Source organism: Tyto alba, unplaced genomic scaffold, assembly GCF_018691265.1.
Source record: "Tyto alba isolate M040663 unplaced genomic scaffold, T.alba_DEE_v4.0 Super-Scaffold_46, whole genome shotgun sequence".
NCBI classification, from domain to species: Eukaryota; Metazoa; Chordata; class Aves; order Strigiformes; family Tytonidae; genus Tyto; species Tyto alba.
In genome coordinates this window covers 9,924,318-9,943,800 of record NW_024881322.1, presented here as the reverse complement: position 1 = coordinate 9,943,800, position 19,483 = coordinate 9,924,318, and the positions used below count along the sequence as shown (strand labels likewise).

General features: G+C 37.9%; 1 protein-coding gene across 9 annotated transcripts in view; it reads left to right on the top strand.

Moving 5' to 3' along the window:
* Positions 1-19,483, top strand: part of ELMO1 (engulfment and cell motility 1) — a 306,368-nt gene that overhangs the window by 130,975 nt on the left and 155,910 nt on the right. For all 9 annotated transcript variants that reach the window (XM_042806555.1, XM_042806552.1, XM_042806556.1 and 6 more), the window contains one exon: positions 10,557-10,661. In XM_042806555.1, the coding sequence (XP_042662489.1) occupies positions 10,557-10,661 (105 nt within the window). The remainder of the gene's footprint in view (positions 1-10,556; positions 10,662-19,483) is intronic.

Here is a 19,483-nt window from a genome sequence, read left to right as displayed (position 1 = left end):
AAAACTGTGTCTGGATCGGTGAGTCTAAACAAAGGTAACGCATTTTTTTTCTTCATCATCAGACTGATGTCTGCTGATCATGAATGCTAACTGAGGGATGCAAGAGAATTACTGCTGTTTTGCAGGCATGGGGTTTTAAAGGGCTGGGAGTAAACCTGAGGAACTTGATTTTACTAACAAAAATGGATCAGTTGTAACCAGGAAAGCCTGGCCTTATGACACGCACAATGGGTGATACCTGTGTATTAGAGGAGCTACTAAGTTTATATAAACTTGGTACTGTTGATCTGAGCCAATAATTGTGCAGAAGGAGGTGTCTGTGTCAGATGCATCGTTACAGTGACCAACAACTGGGGCCAACAAATCCATATGCTAAAGCTCCCGTCCTTGCTTACCATGCAGCTGCATGTGATTTACCAGGATTGTTTGCCAGAAACTGTGGACATCTAACAATTTGCACGTTGTTAAAATGAATAAATCAGCCTTTTACCATCTACTGCTGAATTTCTCTTGGCTTTAGTCCTTCCAGAGAACAGATTTAAAAGGAAGGGGGGGGAAAAAAATATCCCATTTTGATGGGCTATCAACATTCTTTGACCTTTCAGTATCGCTCTAAGAATTAAGTTCAAACTAATCAGAATGAAATATCTGTGGCTGTGTGTCTGTGAGTATGAACTGACTCTGTATAATCTCAATCCTTTTGTGTTTTAATTTTTTTAATACGTTATTTGATCATTTTGTGTTTATTATAAATATTAGTTGGAGGAATCATACTTTAAATCAGTTCCTTAATGACAGGATAAGTTCTGATATTTTTGTGGAGGGGGGATAAAAGGATTTTTATATTTTCATAAATTTCCAATATTTTTAATTTTGAAATTGCAAAATAAAAACCTTAAAGTCCTTGTGATTTTTAAAAGTATGCCTCTTTTAAAGCAAATCCACTAACAAATATAAGTGTGCTAATTTAAAATTAGGGGCAGTGGAATACTGCATTTCTGGCATTTGGGGATTTTTTATATACTGTGTATGAATTCACTGTATCATTTTCTTGTTTGCTGCTCATTTATGATGTGCATCTCAGTTATAAACTCATGGGGGCAGGCAAGCTCTGTGGATTTGAATGTAGTAGGGCTGAGTAGTTTGTTTAAAGTGTGTCATAACAGAAGAGTTCTTTTACTGCTGTTTTCTGACCCCTTCTCTTAGAGATGGGTCTTGGACATCTTTCTCTGGATATTATGTACTGCACATGCCTCGGAATTTGCATACAAAAAAAAAAAAAAAAAAAAAGAAGAAACAGCCCCCTCCCCAAACTGGTCAGACATAATGACATCTCTTCTCTTTCATAGCGTGGGCTTCATCTGTTTCACAATGCTTGACTTGGATAGCTGATTCCACAAAAACACTTGCTTGATATTGAAGTGATGATAGTTTTGTAAAACAGTGTAAATTCAATTTAATATTAAGTACTGCAAATAGGCTTGGGTTTTTTTTATGCCTATGCAATTTTACAGTGTATGCATGCATGCAGACAGATATGTATGTTACTTAAATGTACATATTGTTCTGTTCCCCCTCCTCTCATTCGTCATGGGTTTTTTTGCCTGTTGTAAGGTTTAAAGGAGAGTAAATAGCATAGCACACAAAGTATTTAGATTTTCTTCAGTTACAAAGAATTAGACATTTTCTTTGAATAAGTGATTTCATTAACTTAGGCCTGTGACTGAACTAAAAGACAACAGGGAGAAAAACAACTCATTTGTGAAGAACTGAATTATTTCCCCAAATTAAAAACAACTTTGTATCTGAATTCTGAATATTTTGATTGTTTGATGTAGTCAGCTTGTTATACAACACCTATATGAGTGGCAATGGTATGTATTAATTTAAAAATCCCTTAATTTTCTTGAATCTTCCTTCATTTTGGTGCAGCTCCATCTTCTTTTTGATGTCTATGTGGAGGAAACTGGAGGCAGAGCAGAATGATGCACAGACATGCAAAACATCTGCATTTTGCAGAGCACAACTCTAGTCACAAGAGGTTCACACTCCTGTAGAGGGAGGCAAAGAAGAATGGAACTCACGTGAACTGGAATTCCCCAATAAATGGATCCAATGTTTGGTCCTTTTTTTCAAACCCACATCTGACATCAACAGAGCTTGGTTGTTTGTACTCAGGCAGGGAGAAGACTTGACCGTAGAGCCAGTCATGCTGTATGTGGGGATGTACATCTGAAGGTAGCTAAAATATTGTAGATGTTGACAGTTCCTTTACTGTAGATTAGTTTTCATCTTGTCTTCTGTGGCTATTGGAAGCCTGACCTGGTCACAGGTAATAAAAGCAGGGGTAGTGTGCGAACCACAGAGCTCTGTAGTAGCAGCAGGCTCTTTAACCTGGGACTGAGTCCACACGCCCAGCCACAGATGACATTTCAGCTCAGCTCCCTGGTTTTAAATTTTGACAGCTGTTGTATCTGGCAGCCAGTAGATTCACATGGCTGATTCATTTTGAAGTGGAGTTTTCTTAGACACAGGGCTGACTTCTCTCTATTCTTTCTTTGAACTAAACACAGCCTGGCCCTTTCCTTTTGCACATGACAGCCATTTTAGCTAGCTTGCTTGAAAAAGAAAAATGTGAAACCTTTCTACAGAAATATCTAAAAGGAGAGCAAGATCTATCCCAACTTACTTTTGTGATACTTGGCACTGGGTTTAGGTTCCTTGCGAAGCTCACTGTTCTCAAAGCAACACGGCTGGTGAGGATGCAGGGGTGTCCCCAGCTACTGCAGTCATCATTATTAATGAAGTTCCAAGGGAAGTGTAATTCACTGCACAAATGGAGTGCCAACCTTCTTGTTCTGTCGTTGTGCCATGCCTACCATAGTATGTCAGCATCATATCCTTTACTGGAGCTGGTAGTTGTTGCAGCAGGAAGGATCCCATTCGGGGTTTCACTCAAGTCTCCTGAGTGATGATGAATGGGAGAAGCAACTGCAGCAATTAAGTGGGCTGCTTTGCATGTGGGCTCCCTGTAGATACACATCCTTGGGAAAATTCTAATGATTATTTTTACCCTGATTTTACTCAGTTACTTATAATTTAAGTAATTTTTCCTTAAAAGAAACTGCAACTGAAAGATGTTTTCATTAATGCACCTTAATTACAGAGACAAATGTTACATCAGAAAGGCTAAGTTTAGATAAAACTGCCTGAAGTGCAACTAAAGCAATCTAAAAGATGTTGTCCTAGTAGTCTTTTGCTTAGGAGACTCTGTTTGAAGCACCCATGATTTGACAGAACTTGGTTTTGAACCTTTCATTTTACTTAATAGAAAGGTCTAGAGATTTCTTTTTTTTTCTTGTTGATAGGCTATGCAACTTGTGTATTTTGGCTGCATGCTAAAATATAGATTTATGTACAATTCTTAACTATTTTGTATAATTTCCTTAACTTTTATACAAAATGCCTGTTGAAGAGTTCTGAATTATTTTTAATAAGTAGTCTTTGAACCATCAGTCAGGACCATTAATGCTTGTACACTGACATACCAACAGTGCCAGCCATTATGCTTAAATAATGAGTGGAAGTCACAGTATGCCTTACTCAACAGACATTAACCTTTCTGAACTCAAGGCTTTTCATGCCAAAATTGGGCTTAGGAACACTGTCTAATTTACACATCTGATAGGGTTCACAGAGATAAAATTACTCGGGTAGGTTTTGATTCTGCCATGTCTGACTTCCACCTAGTTGCAAACATTTAATCTGTGTTTATTTACAGTGTTCAAGTTTGGATTAATTTTTTTGGCTTGCTGTTCCTGCTAGCACTGTTCACACTGTTTTCTCACACAACTGTCTTCTTGCTAGCTTGATAATTATCCTGCTGGAAAGGATGAGAATTCATGCCTTAGATCCTATCTACGTAGAAGGGGCAAACTGCTTAAATGACACTGGTAAAATTAAACCAGTTGATCTCCTGACATGTTCCAAAGTCATAAAAAGGTCTAGATTTATAACACTATTTATTTTTTGATTGGGGATACTCCATGCCAGTTTATCCTGGTGTACTTCTTGACTGCTATAGTTCAAACAACACAAAAGTTGCTTGCTGGTCAGGACACAGGTAATATACTTTCATCATGATTTTGGAAGAACTGGAGCTATCTGAAAAGCTGTTAACCCTTGCTTGCTCTCTAGCTGCCCTGGCTGGAGCTGCCCTGCCTCATACCCTTTCAGCTGAGCCTCTAGAAAGTCTCCTGGGAATGGTCCCTAAATCCCTGCGGTGAGAGCTGTCTGGGCTAGCTTATGCCTTATACAGCAGCAGTTTCATCTAACTTTGCCCGAAAGCATGGGATAAAAAAATCTGACAGTCTGCTGACGTGGCTGTTAAATGAACTGGTAATCTCAAGTGTGGAGTCGTAATGAACTAGTATGGCTTTTAGTTTCTTGATCCAGTCTAGATAGATCTGTGAGTGGATGTTTGACTGCTTATTCAGTAATTCTGTAAACTTGGTGGGTACTTATCTGGCAGAAATTTCACCTGCAGAAAAAATGTAATTGAAATGACCATGTCCTATTGATTCATTTTTAAATATCCCTGAGAGAGTACGTGTCCTGTTACTGCTATTACTGCTTGATAACTTCATTTGCCCAGAAAATATTACTTCAATAATAAGAAGTCAGCAATTTGTGAAGTGCTAAACATGCATCCAGCTTTAAAGTTGTTAACTAAAAGAAAACTTGAAAGATGGTTCATAGTTCTTATGCATTGGTCATGATGTCATTGCTCTAAGTTATAGTACACATTTTAGATTCTTTTAGGCTTTCAAACTACTGGCAGTCCATAGGGCTTAAGATCTTGCAATCCAAAGCATTAGCTCCATGTAACTGTAAGGCTAAATATGCTAAATACATATTTATATAATACAAAGAGTTATGCAAGAACTTTTTGTCTTGCTTTACAATGTGTGATTTATTCATGGCTGAAAATATGCAGTGCTTGTCTTCTGACATGCCCTGTTATATTTGATCAGACAAGTTTAGCTGACTTAGTTATACCACCATAACATTCAGATTTTTGCAGTTCTGACCACCATAACATCCATTAATGACTGGAACAGATTTTTGGTGGTGGCTGAAGAAGAGCTCTGTGGTTCTTTGTTTGATTACTTAGTAGCTCATTGAATCAAAGGAATATGGTAGTCAAATTATGATTTTTTTTTTAATCTTTTATAGGGAAAATTATGTGCAGATTGTGTTTGATTTCTTCACTATTGAGAAGGTCAATTTTATATTGATGAGGTCAAACTTAATCCAGAAAAGCTGTTGCTTAACATGTTACATAGATTGGAGTGTTATTGAAGGATAACGTTTTCAGTCTACTAATACATATTGCAAAGTTGTCAAAAAAAAAAAAAAGTAGTTAAGCAGGTAAAAATGGCCAAATATTTCCTAAAACAAATCTAGAAAAAGCTAGAAATATGTTACTTCAAAGAAAAAACTACCATTGTGTGTAGACATCACCTATAAGTCTTTATGAAAACTATATCCAGTAGAAATATACTGGAGTTCTTTATATGTGGCGGGGTAGTGGGCATGTGATTTAAATGACTTGCACTGAAAGTGTCTTTAAAAATTTTCTGCATATTCTTTTGAAGATATAGCAATTGCTGAGCTTTGGATTCTTCTGACTGGAGGTAGACAGTGGGGTTTTTTTGTTTGGTTGTGGTTTTTTGGGGTTGTGGTTTTTTTTTTGTGTGTGTTTTTTTTTTTTTTTTTTTAATTCAGGAATCCTCCAGACATTTTCATTCTATCACAGTTCTGTGGGAAAATTAAAAAAATTGGCTTTGGAAGAAAAAAAAAATGCATATTTGCATGTTTTAAGAGTTATCAAGAGAAAAACAAATCTGTTTGTTAGTTCTTGCTTTCATTGAATACATAGAGGTTGAAAATTCCCAAGTCACTCTTATATCTCATTAAATTGGATGGTAGAAGTTGTGTGCATCATCATCTCTTTGAATATAGTGCTGTTAAATAAAAAGATAAAATTACTTCCTCATTAAGAATTTTAGCTGACTACCTCTTCACAAATGTGGGGTTTTTTAATGTATCATTTTTTGTATTTGCAGTTCTTGTGTAAATGAACAGATGGGAACATTTTGTGTGTAAAACTTCAGGATTATTTAGGGAAGGGGTAAATGATGAGGTTGTGTGCTCGTTAATACTTCCAAGATAAGTTTATCAATTCTTAATTCACTGTGAATATCACCTAAAAAGTTCCCACCCTCCTGGTTCTGAGTTCTTATGAACAAACATCCATGTGTGTACTACTCTGATTTCCTTATTTGATCCAGGGAAGGTTTTCATGGAGGTACTGTAGAACTGGGTGATTGCTTTCCTTCCTAGTCTGCAGAACTGTGGTTTAGATTGAAAAGAAAGAAGAAAATGAGTAAGTGCAAGTAACTGAGGATGGGAGAAAGTGATTACTGTCCTTGGCACTATCTTCATAGACAGATTGTTCCTTTTTACATAGGAAAAAAATATGACCAGTTTTGAGAAGGTTCATTTTAAATCGTCACCATTTAAATTGGACTCTTCCTTTTCAGATGTTCTGAATGAAGTTCTTCTGTCGTCAGTTCTTTTACAGTCCTAATTCATCCCTGGGAACTTCTGTAGTGTTTTTGTCATACAAACCTACAGAACTGAAGTGTACAGAATAACATTCCACCTGAGCTGCTTTGGTGTTGGGAAAACAGAAGTTTGCTCTTCTGCATAGAACAGCTATTATTGGGTCTGGCACCTACTGCAAGCGGCCTTTAGGACAAACTAGCATGATTTGACAACTGATTTACAAAGCTGCACATAGCACTGATGCAGAATTTGTGGTAAGCTGTCAATACCTGTCAACACAGAAGGAAAAAATTTGTACCTTAATTGTCTAGGAATGCAGAGACGTAAATGGTTTCTGTGCTTCAGCATGTTCTCGTGGAAGATGCTGTTAGGAATAATGTAAGGGACAAGCGGTGCTTATACCATTAGCAGTTGCCTACAGGCAGTACACCGTTACTGTGATTAGGCGTCTCGGTGTCATCGGTGCATGATTAGGCATCGGGTGCCTCCCGTTGTTATGACTGAAATCCATACATCCCTCTGAGATTGTCTTGGAAGCCGGAAGTAAGTCAGTGGAGCTATTCAGGACCAAGAGGAAAGATTTACACATCTAGGACTGAATGAGAATGCTAGGTTGTCTGAATATAATTATTACACTAGAATTCATCCAGAATAGCTGTAATCCTGTGAAACATGCCATGTGATTTTTTTTTTTTTTTTTTTTTTTTTTTTAATAGCATAAGCAGTCATGATTTTGGGTTTACATCTTACCCAAAAGAATGAATTTTTGTTTCTACAGTACCCCTACTAAGCTGGCTAACAAATTCTTGATGTTTTTGGTACATTAACACGTGCGGTATAAGAGCATGAGCTGTTAAACACCACTCAGATGCTGAAGCTGAAAGATTGATAGATATTACTTAGTCTAGTGGAAAAAAAATCAAAAATTACCTGAAAAATTGGGGTAACAAGTTTGATCCATTTTGCATTTCTCGCTCTTGGCTTTTTATAAAGAGAAAAATGCAATAGACTTTATACTAAACAGATGCAACTAATCTGCCTGAAGCATTGTGTTCCATATATTTAATAAATTATGTTGTAGGTGTGGGTGTTTGCATACTTCTGAATTATTCACTACAGCATTTTAGACAATTTTGCTTTGTATCTCATTTCTAAACCCACTCTCAATAAGTTAATATTTTAACCAGAAATATTCAACATGTTAAGAGGAGGATGATTTTAGGGGGAGAGAGGAAGAAGGAAGGGAACAAAGCTGCTTGTATTCGTTCTGAATTGGAAGAATAATTGAAGATAATGTATTGTCTCTACACATGCCAGAACTGTCTTGCGGATCCTCAGCTATTATCAGCTGGCATACCTCCAGTTATTTTGGTTAACAGAGTTGAAGATCAAGCCCTAGTTATCCTGGGATCCAAAGTGAGAGAAACTTTTGAAACAACTGAAAATAGCTGCATTTATAGGCTTGACTTGGAGAAAAAGTAGTAAGTAACGGAGAGATGGCTTTTCTGATTGAACATAGAACTAGTAGTGATGCTAAGAGACAAAATGAGTCATCCTTACTAAATGTGGTGAGATGTTTCATGCCCTCCCTGTTTTTTATCGATGTTCCTATATAATTTGAGATGTAGAATGGGATGAAGGAAAGAACTATTCAATCACCAGGAGGTCAGCCTTTTTATTTCAGTGTCCTGTTTTTATTTTAACATTGTTTGTAAATACCAGTGAAATGAGTGCTAATATTTTAATAGCTGGAGAAAGGTAGGTGGGTCTTGCTACTCCCTCTGCTTGCCAGGTATTTATCCAACTATACTCTGCCTGTGCTATAGCATGGGGATGAAGAGAGCATCTGCACCCCTATGCTCAAGTTCTACTTGCAAAAGGTGGTGTAAAATTGGTGCTGTACAGTTCCTCATTGACAGCTTCCCAACAGCTTTCCCAAGGAAATGTACCTCATGGCAAGGCTAAGTATCAAGTGGTGTTCTCCGGGACTTGTACTTCATGCTCAAAATCTCAAAATGAAGGTTGTTTCAAATGCCTTGTAGGTCCTGCTAAGATATCATGCTGGGTTTGGGGTGGCAGGGAGAGGCATTTGTGTGTCTGCCAGACTCACCCTCTCTTAAAATGCACTTTCTGGAATGTTTGAAAATTGTAGGAAGGGAAGTTTTCTCTTCCCAGAAGCTGAGGTCTGTTGGGCTTGTGATGTGTGTGAAGCTGTCTTGTGCTGATTTATATGTTCTGACTGATAAATGCATCACACATGGAAGGCAGAAGGATGAGTTGGGGAAATAACCATGAAGGGCTTTTATTTGTTATCCAGATGAACATGAAAGTTCAAAAACCCCAAAGTTTTTAAAAAAAGATGAGTTTTTGCAAAACACAACTCAGTAAGCGTTTCTTTTCCCACCCTAGACTATTACCCTTCTGAAATGTCTGCTGCATAAATATTGCCATATATAACCTAGGATTCCAGAGATTCTCTTGATTCCCTGTTGCAAAATGATGATCCTATGATTGTTTTACTTGTATACCAGTTCTCCTAAGCCGGAGATGTAAAATGAACAGGTGGTGCATGCCTTCTTCAGCCCAGAATTTTTGTCTACTTTTTAAGTTGCAGCAGCCATCTTAATGTGTAATTTTTGCTTTCTAATATTTCTAATCTTTCATGTGGCTATGAATTATTGACTGGCTAATACCAGTCTGTCATGAACCTAAAGGTAAGACGGGCAAGAGAATCAAAACTCACATTTCTACAACTTTATGGCTTGGCAGACTCAACAGGAAGAAAAGTAGTAAACCCCATGCTTTCGTCAGTGAGGTGGGTGGATCAGACCCTGAGCACGCAGCAGAAACAGACTGACGGAAGAAGAAATCTGTGCTGATCTTTGCTAGTCAGTTTTCTGCTAGTAAATGCACTTTTAAAGTCTCTGTCAACTGGGTCTTGCAGAATAGAAATGCAATCGCAAAGCAACTAGGGAAATGTTTTTGTGTCAGAATGATGAGTGGAGCTGAAGACATTGCAAAGGTGATAGTGATAAAAGAGCATAGCAGACGAGAGGCATTTTTTGATGGAGACATACTCTTGGGTCTCTGTTTTTCTGAGCAGCTTCTGTGGTTTTTGAGCCTGCCTATAGCCAGGCAAATGTTCACATGTAAACCATGAACTACATGACACTTACTCAAGTGTACATTTAATTCCATCCAATCAACAGATGGACTGGGTTAATTTATATTTTGAGCAAATGTAGTTTTTCATGTAGTGTGTGAAACTACACATTGGAAATTTGTATTTGTTTGTGTGGAAGCTAACAAGTTTTGGTTGTTTGGTTTGTTCATTCATTAATTCCATAGTTGAAATTCATGGATTCAGAACATAACAAAAAATGCTCCTGAATTCCACAAGGTGAATCCGTTTAATTTCATACACTTTGTCTGAGGCCCTTTGTGTTTAGGAGTACACAATATCCAAAAGACTTAATATAGCTTTTGAATCTAGTAGTTTTTTCTCCTTTCCATGGTTTATTTGAAATTCTTCCCTAGGAGTTTTACAAATAGGTGTTTCGGTGGCTGTTTGCAGATACATCTGCATTTTTGTGTAGATAGTACTTTTAGTCTGTGGTATGACCGAGGAGTCTATGTGCCACGAAAGACTTGGAGATCTGTGCTTCTAAAGCACTCAACCTTTGGGAAACTCCATTCCGTAGCTATGGAAGTGAAGGACTGACATGCCAACCTCATAGCATTTGCATTCGACTTTAAAGTTCTTTGAGGCATGGACCATTTCCTTGTTAAGAGTTTTATGCTCAACAAAAAGAGCTCTGTTGCTGGACTTTTTGTCACAGCATGCTAACACGGCACGGTGGACATCACTGGGGAGCTGATAGCTTTCATAAAGATGCTAACTGAGTGATCTTGTTATGTTTTTACAGAATCACGTAAACCCAGCAATGGATTTTACACAGACCCCTCCAGGAATGCTGGCCCTCGATAACATGCTGTACTTTGCTAAACATCACCAGGATGCTTATATAAGGGTAAGGCTCCTTCTTGTCTTTGAGATCTGTGCAGTTGTCTATTCACAGTGATTATGTCCTGTTTGCAGTTGACTTTGAAGAGGAGGTTCGGAATCCTGATATTAACAACAAACGCAAAGAAAGCAAACCATGTAACATTAAAGCATTATATAAGCCTGTAAAAGCTTTGGGAGAAAGCGGTACAGCTATCTAGCCTGTCACTGCTGAGTCAAATATTATAGATATTACTTTTTGCAAATATTACTTTTTGCTTAGACCTGCAAAGAAAAGGGAGATGAGTTTGTGCCTTTTTCAGATGCGTGATGGATGTCCATAAGCTCAGACATGAGTAATTGTGCAGAATTCTCTGCCCTGCTCTAAGTCTACCAAAAACTGACAGGGTTTTCTGTGGAAAGGAGGCTTTGATGAGCAAATGCCTTGATAAGTGACTGAGTTGGCAGTGTCCCGAGAGTTAAGATGCTCCCACGAAAAGTACTGCTGTAGGTGAGGTAATATTTGGAGAAAAATAGGCAAAAAGCATCATGATTCACTTGCACAACCCGTTCCTGCCCCCTGTCCACTCCACCTCCTACATTTGTTATTTCAAGGGTAAGTTAAAGCAAGTTGTGTGTTGCATCCTTACAAGTAGAGGCATCCAGTGAATAATAACTGCTTCTGAATAGAACAACTTTTCCTGACCACTATTGAAATCAAATATTTGCCACCATAAACCTAGTGAGCACAGATGGGAGTAGAGGATAGTCTAGAAAGTCAGGGTCTTGAGATAGTGGGGATGGTTTAACTCCCCAAGAAAAAGTGCACATGCAGACCTGCTTAAAGAAGGTTGTGTATGACAAAGAGGCAGTGGACACACCAATCATTTCTACTAAAAAGTGAAGAGTGAACTTTTATTATGCATTATCATCTAGTTTTTGCTCAAAGTACATTAGTGTCAAAGCTCCAATAGGTCTGTAAAGGGCCTGCTGATATTCAGGACAGGATGATCCATGGACATAATAGGAGAACACCAGATGGTAAGATCTGCTCTTTAAATATATCTTTCTCCCCAGGTCTGTATCTAGCAATAACTGTTAAAAGAAACCAAAGTAACATGCAATACAGCAACATTTATCAACCCCTATAAACCCCTGAAATTAAGGGCTATTTCATATACTGGGCAATGAGTGTGTTTTCTGGATAAACTATGTGGAGTTGTGGTTTTATTTATAAAAAGAGAGTGGGTTACTCTTTCTCATTAAAATTTTGTAAAATCTGGACTGTGCTACTTCATAGACTTCTTTTGAAAATTCTAAGTTTAGAGAATATACTTTGTAGGGGTAGCCAGTGTTCCCAAATGAGACAGTTGTCTTTTAAAGAATCTGAAATAATTTAAAGAGGACAGAAATTCTGTTGAAATAGAGCTTTCACTGACTTCTCAAGTTTTTCTTATTTTTCATTTTCATGTTGCAAATGATGTTGGAATAATTGGGTTCAGTGTAGCATGTAATTAGCCAGTCTTTAGAAAGGACTTTGTTGCTGGCTCAGCTTTGTTTCTATAATGCAGTGATTTTGCTGTTACATTACTGAGAATGTTTGCTGTTACTTTGAGATCCCTGGTTTTATTCTTGTATGGTTCCTGTTGGGAGAGTGTCTGAGTGCCTCACGTATTTCCTGCCTGAGAAAGAATACACGTACACTAGCAGTGCCATACTGAGGCAGGCTCAGATTAAATTGCTTGCCCAAAGCTGCTTTGGGAACTGTTAACACACCTTGGGAGTATGTTAGCCTACCCATCTTTCTTGAGTAGTTCTACTTAGTGCTTACACTAGCATTGCTGGCGTGGTAGCTCACTCATCTGTGATGGTCCACCTTGTCATGTTAACAGCATGCTGAACACCTCGGCGATGAACGGTGGTGTGCAACTCCTACAGCGTTACTAGTCTTTAGTACTTTCTTAGAAAGTACTACTTTCTATCTTTTAATCTTCTTGACTTACTAGCTGGTGTACAGTAGTTTCCTGTGGGCCCTGACATGCCTGTTTCCTTCTCATTTTGAATTCCTTATTTCACATCTAACATTACCTTTTCTTCATGGCCTTTGGCTCCCAAAGCTCCCATAACACCAGTTTGGTCTACTTGTACTGCCTGTTGATCTTGCTTATTTTTTCAGATATATTTCTACTCTTGTTCCCTAACAAATTCTCTCTGTGGTCAAGGTTAGGTTTCCGTAAGAAATTGTTAACTTTACAAATAATACCTGCATACTGAACAACTTGTTTTGATAGGAGCTCTTCTCTTTTCTTCCTTGTTGATACTAGGAAATACTTTGGTTTCTAGGAGGAGAGGTTATTTTCAACTTGGCCCAATACAGTTGATTGCTGTAGCATGGATTAATTCATAAGCCCCCAAATGAGATAATATCTGTGCTGTGCAGTACTTAAAAATTGAGACTGGAAACCAGAGTTGATTTGTAACAAACTTGAAAAATATGAAGTTTCTTCTGACAGTGTGGTGTATTAAGCAAAGACAGTATCGGGAAATCATGAAGGCTTCATGAGTGTACTGGCAGTGCTGCATGTTAATGGGCAGCACAAATCCCTGCAGTCTGACCTGTCATTGTCTTAGGACGCCCTGGCTGAATGGCCCTCAGTAAGATATCTTCCTGTATTACTGAAAAAAATGGATAAGGAGAAGTTAGGAGAGAAAACAGGCAATAAGTAATTTCTTCCCTTTTCATTCCTTGTTCTGCCTTCCATTAATCTGCTTAGAAATAATTTGCATAATAAATGATTATTTAGGTGGGAAGGATGTCTGAAACTGAAGTGCCCTTCAAGGGGGGTGGCAGTGGGGCTTCAAAGACCAGTGGCAACCAAAAGTACTCGTAGGAAGAGTAAATACAATTGCAGTGTGTTGAAGAGCATGGATATGAAGGCCCTGGAGCACATGGGTAACTGCATCTTGAAAGCAGAAGGCATTTCAAGGTGAAAACATGGGTGTCACATGTTGAAGGAGGAAACAAAAATAACTAAACTTTTTTTTCCCTGTTTGATTCTTTCTTACCTACTTTCCCACAATCCATTTCTCTTATTCACCTTTTCCTGCTGGATACTTATTCCTGAAATTACAGTGATAGGTTTTCTTTACTTTCTGTCTTCCTTCAGATAAATACAGTGTTGTTTTTCTTTATTTAGAATTTGAGTTAATTATTTTTGAATCTTGTTTTTTTGGTTACTGTACAATATGACTGGAGCCTCCAGAAGAAAGGTTGTTTAGTGGAAGGGAAAAAAAAAAAAATTCTTTGATTGCATGGTATCCTTAGCTATCATTTTGATTTTTAAAAAAAGTTTCCTATTGAATTAGTTTCCTGTTGAGTTAATGTTTCTTTCTCTTTTTTTTATTAATTGTCTGGAGCTATCAGTGATGAATATGCACTGCATTTTTTTCATGTTCTACTTAAATAATCAATTGTTACTGTCAGAGGCTTTGCTTTTAAAAGGTGATGACATAGTGTATGGAATGCATTGATGGAAGTAATGTTGAATCTCTGCAAGAAATTTTAAAATTTTCCACAGGAAATAATTGGCAGCTTCCCAAGCTACATAATTATAGGACAGTCAGAGTGTATAATTAAAGTTAACAGTGAAGAAAATGATTGGAATAAAGCTTTGTGACAGATAATATTTTTTTTTTTTTTGTTCTTCTGGAGCAGACAAGCTGCTCCCCCTCCTCCCCAGTTCCAATTTGCTCCTTTCCAAAACTACTTGAGCTTCACATTCTACTAATTTTAAAAATAAAATTATATGTTACCATTTAAAACAGACTTTATTCAGTGCAGACATCTTGAGATTTTTCTTACTGGTAACTTGTGGCAGTGTGCCTTTGAAACTTTCCTAGTGTAAAAAGGGTCTGAGGAAAAACCTTTCCATGGAAATACTATTATGCCACCATTGCTATTAGTATCTCCATTTATTGGTGCTTTGTCATTGATTTGTTTGGGAATTTGTGGTGCAAGACTATGCAGATCCATTTTGTTTTCAAAATACAATGAGGAGAGAGGTATAAATATATGAAATTGAAATATTTTGTATACATATGTGTATGTAGGTGTGTATTCATTTGTCTAATTCTGTTTATTGTATGTATGCACTTCAGTGATTGCTAATATTGATGTAAAATAATGATATTGACTTAATTTGGTGTAAAGTGGAAGCCAAAGGAACCAAAATGGAGCACTCTTTTTGTTTGTAACCCAAAGAGAGAAATTTGATAGTTATTGTCCTGTGTTTAAATGTGCCATGTTTGTGCCTGGGATGCTTCTGTAGAAACACTAGCTTAGCAGTTTTGATAAGTTGACCCCTACATGTGCAGTCAATATTCATTCAGGTGTACTTGATAGCAGGCAGCAAAATCAAAGCTGCTGTTCCAGTTGTGAGTGGACTGCCATTCATCTTGGGTCGTGGCCAATTTAACAGTGTTTTCAGGCAGAAAGAGCTGATGCCATTGGGTAAACTGAATTTGCAGCAACTACACCCTAGCTTCTAATGTACTACCATTGAAATATTCCCTTTTTTAACATTTTCCTCACAGGCATCTTACTATAGCAATAATCTCCATCTGTGAGGGAGTGCAGGATTTTACTTAGACGTTACTGTATTTCACAGCAAGTCAGCTGAGTCACAAAGAAGTCCTGTACAGCATTGTCTCTGGTGGTGTCCACAATTCCCATTCTAATGAATTTGCTTTTGATGACTGACAAGTTGGTGACTTGTCTATATTTTTCTTCTGCCCTGATGACCAGCCATATCCTAGCAGGTGTCACTGCTGCTTTGGGGTGAGATTCTGCCCTGGGAAGACACATACTGTGTCTCCTTGTTTTGTTTAAGCACAAAAGATTGGTGCTTCAGGCAGAAATTGCAAATAAACTTAGCAGATCCGGGTCTGAGCATTGGCTATCTACCTATTTGGATTCTGCCTAGCCAGCTAGCCAAGTTTATGCCCAGTTCTTTGCCATTTATTAGATTAGTAGGTTCTTCATATGTGTAGGGAAAAGCGTGCTCCTTGGAGAGAGATAATTTTTCTGTAGCCTGAGGTTGAAGTCCCTCATCTGTTGAAAAGGTTTGTTCCTTTTCCCACTGATTTTATCTATTTCATGCAAATATTTGTTCGATTTTGAACGTAAAATTTTCAATATAAAATATTGTCACCAGGGTGGGAAGCCAGTGTTGAAATCCATGCTGAAAAGTTGGGCTTATTAATCCTTGGTATGTTTTATATTGGATCTATTGCTACTACATTTTTGTCAATGATGTGTATGACATTTAGTGGCATGCTTCTATATTTTCTGTTCTTGTATTTAAAACAATTTAAAAAGTTACTAAAATGTTTCAAATCCAAACAACATTTAGACTTTGGTTGTGCCAACAGTTAATTTAATTACCTGAATACTAAAAATTGAGCCGGTTTAGGGTCAGTAGTAGAAAATCCCCTTTCCCCTGCATCTGCTGAGCTGGAAAATGGGTTATTCACACAGCTGTGATGCCGAGACACTTCTCCCCCAGCAGCTACTCGAGTTGCTGCTTTTGGGGAGGTTGAGGAGGCACTTCTTTTCCTTTTGAAGCTTTCAGAAGTCACAGTGGAGGAGCAGGTGCTGTTTGCGAGTGCCGGTGATGCAGGCAGGAAGATTGCTGGCATCCTGCAGAGACCTCTCAGAACTTTAATGGGTTGACTCACAGTCAGACTGTCTGCCGAATACTTTCTAACCCATGCAGTTGTTGTATAGGAGGCTGCCTACACATCCTTCCGCCAATTCACAAAGTCTCCTCATGCCTACTCATTTTAGCCTGATTAGATATGAGTAGTCCAACATATAATTTCAGCATTTTCTGAGATAAAGCTGAGCTTGATTTCTGCCATGCCATTTTTTTCCTCCCAGAAATGACAGGCAAAGGGATATAATTTATTTCTGTTCTGCTAAAGGTAGAGAGAAAAGTGAACTTTGTTACATGAGTCTTCCTGGTATGTCTCATGACGGAATACAGTTTTCCACATGAGACCTAATTGCTTAAGCCCAGTGGTTCCCAGCCTGTTAATGTGTTCTTATCGTCTCTTTTCTCTGTTTAGTCTTTCCATTCTGTTCTTACTTTCAACTCGGCTAACTGTTTTTCTGCCTGCCTTCTGTTTTTTTTTTCCCAAACATCATGCAGTGTCTCTGCTTTCCATAACAACACATCAGCAACTGGGTGGTTTTGCTCCAAGGGCCTCCATCACTGATGGCAGAAATGAGGTGGGTCATCTACAGAAAAGAAGCAAAAGCCTGGAGTGGCTGGTTGCTGCACAAACACAGAGTTAAGTTAATATTCAGGGAGGAAGAGAATTGTGAGTGAGTCACGGCACCCTCTGCGCAGCCCTGTGTGGTACGCGCTATGGGATGTATTTGGCAATGTTACAGTCCTGCATATGTTCCGATCACTTCTCGCCATTCATAGCACACCTCAACTTTCCCATGTATGTGGAAGCTGTTGGCTAAATGAGGTCCTGACCCAAAGGGGCCAGAAGTTGTTGCAAGTCTAGCTATGGTCTTCAGAAGGTTTTGAATCATACCATGAGTTGCAGCAGTAGCACAGAAAGATTTGGCTGTTTTTGTGGAACCACGATACCTCCCAGCTACAAAGCTGAGGTGTGTATACGTGGGGAGAGAAGATGACTAGCTATAGAGTCTCATAGCTTTTCCCATTTACTCTGTGCTGGGAGCAATGGGAAATTGAAAATACAACCATGAAGCTAAAAATTCAGGTTAGTGAAGGATCTTGGAAACACACTGATGCTGAAGTTGAGGCAAATGATAAGCTGCCTTAGGAAGAAATCAAAATTGGTGAAGAGGGTGAATGGAAACTAAGTCTGTCTGCTATGGAATCCCTTATCCTTCTCAGGAAGCATATTGTTAGGACTTGCTTCCTAGAGTTACTTAAAGCATCTAAATGAAAAGGGTATGGTGAAGCCTACCATATGAGACAAGGAGGCTTAGGAAAAGGAAAAGCAGTGTCAAGAAGAGGAAGAACAGCCCTGTCAGTTTTGAATATTAAGATGCTTCCTGACTTTTCATTTTGGGTCTAAGGAGGTGAATACCATCTTTACTAACTAGCTCTCCGAACCTCTTGATATTAACCTACAGCAGACTGATAGAAAACTTGGTCTCTATTAATGCAAGATCATTTGAGATAGTACTACAGAATAGGTCTGGAGAAATGCTTCTTTTTAATAGTGCAGCAATCCTTGTTGAACTGTCTGCTGTGGGATTTATTATAAATATTGATGGAGATATAGTGGGTCTTGCCTTTCACTTCTGTATTTACTTCCTAATCGTAATGAATCTCTATTCTGTTGCCAAACTCTGAGGTTGGTTCAGGGATCTCAGAATTACATCTGCAGTTGATGTGGGCAGTATACTTTGAGCCAATTTAATCTTCAGTGTGAAGGATTAAGGGATTGGCTAAATTGATATTCCTCCCAGTGAATATTTCTGTCTGGTGGTTTCATCCTTCTGGATTTTTGTGAGGAAGCTTTTGAATATACCTGTCTTCAAAACTTTGCCTTTTGTCAGTCGTTAACTCTTAGTTGCAGGTATAAGCTTCATTATTGAAGCTGATACAGATTTTTAAGCCCATGGTAGTCAAATGTGGAAAATTATTCATTTAGTCCACTGCCTCCCTGAAGGTCTGTTTTGTTCTTGTGAGATAGTGATGGACTTGATGAATAATTCAATAAAATACCATAAAGGATCACTGTGGTAAAGCTAGAACATAGTTTGATTTTGTTACTTTTTTTTTTTTTTTTTTTTTTTTTTTTTGCTACTGGAGATTTTGCATTATTCTTCTGTGATCTTGGCATGACGCTCGACTTTATTTTATGTTGTTGTCCATGCCACTGGTAGATATCTTATAAAGACAGGTGAGTCTTCTTTGGGTGATGCAGAGTGCCACTGATTATAACACAAGGGGAAGTACAAAAGATGTTGCAGTTAAAAACAACAATCTAACATATTCTCGAAGGAGGAATATTCTTTCCTGTATCTCTCTAAATGCTTTGTTGGACAGTTGGATGTTGGAAGGCTGCCTTATACTTCTTGAAAATACATTTTTTTTTCTGGCTTCAGAGAAGTCAGGGTACTTCAGGCAATTCTTATGTCTAAATCCCAGCAGAAGCTCAGCTCTCACCAGCTGCTGACCAATGCTGCCTGAAATGTCTACCTTGGGAAATGCAATCAAGCCTTCATTTCTCTTTCTGATCACTCTCTGGGTTTTTGGGGTAATTGGGAAATGTTCCTCTTCCATTTACAGCAGAAATTCATAAATAAGAGAGGATAAATATATATAGTAGGTAACTTTAAAAAGAGTAAAAACTGTACAGATCTGTATTCTACCACAAATACTGTAAAATTTCCATGCCTTAATAGGCTACAGAGTTTCATCTGTAGAAATGTCAAGAAAATGGATAACACTGGTTTCCTAAAAATTTCACCTCCTTGCATTTTTAAAAACATTTTTAAACCTCTTCCTTTCTCCTTTTCTGATAGCCAATTCATCTCATTATTCTTGTGTTATCATTTTGTTCTTATTCTAAGCTTCTCTCACTTTCTCTTTTTTCCTTCCTTGTTCTGAGCTGCAGTTGTTTAGATTGTTGGGTTTTTTTGTTCTGTTTTGTTTTTAAGAACAATCAATTTAAGAAATCAACACCCTCTCTTGTCTTGCTCATTAATGTCTTTTCATCACTCAAATTTTTCATGGCTGCCCTCTCTTGTTAATTTTCTTTCCCTTTTGTTTTCTTTTTTTTTTGAGATTTTTGTTT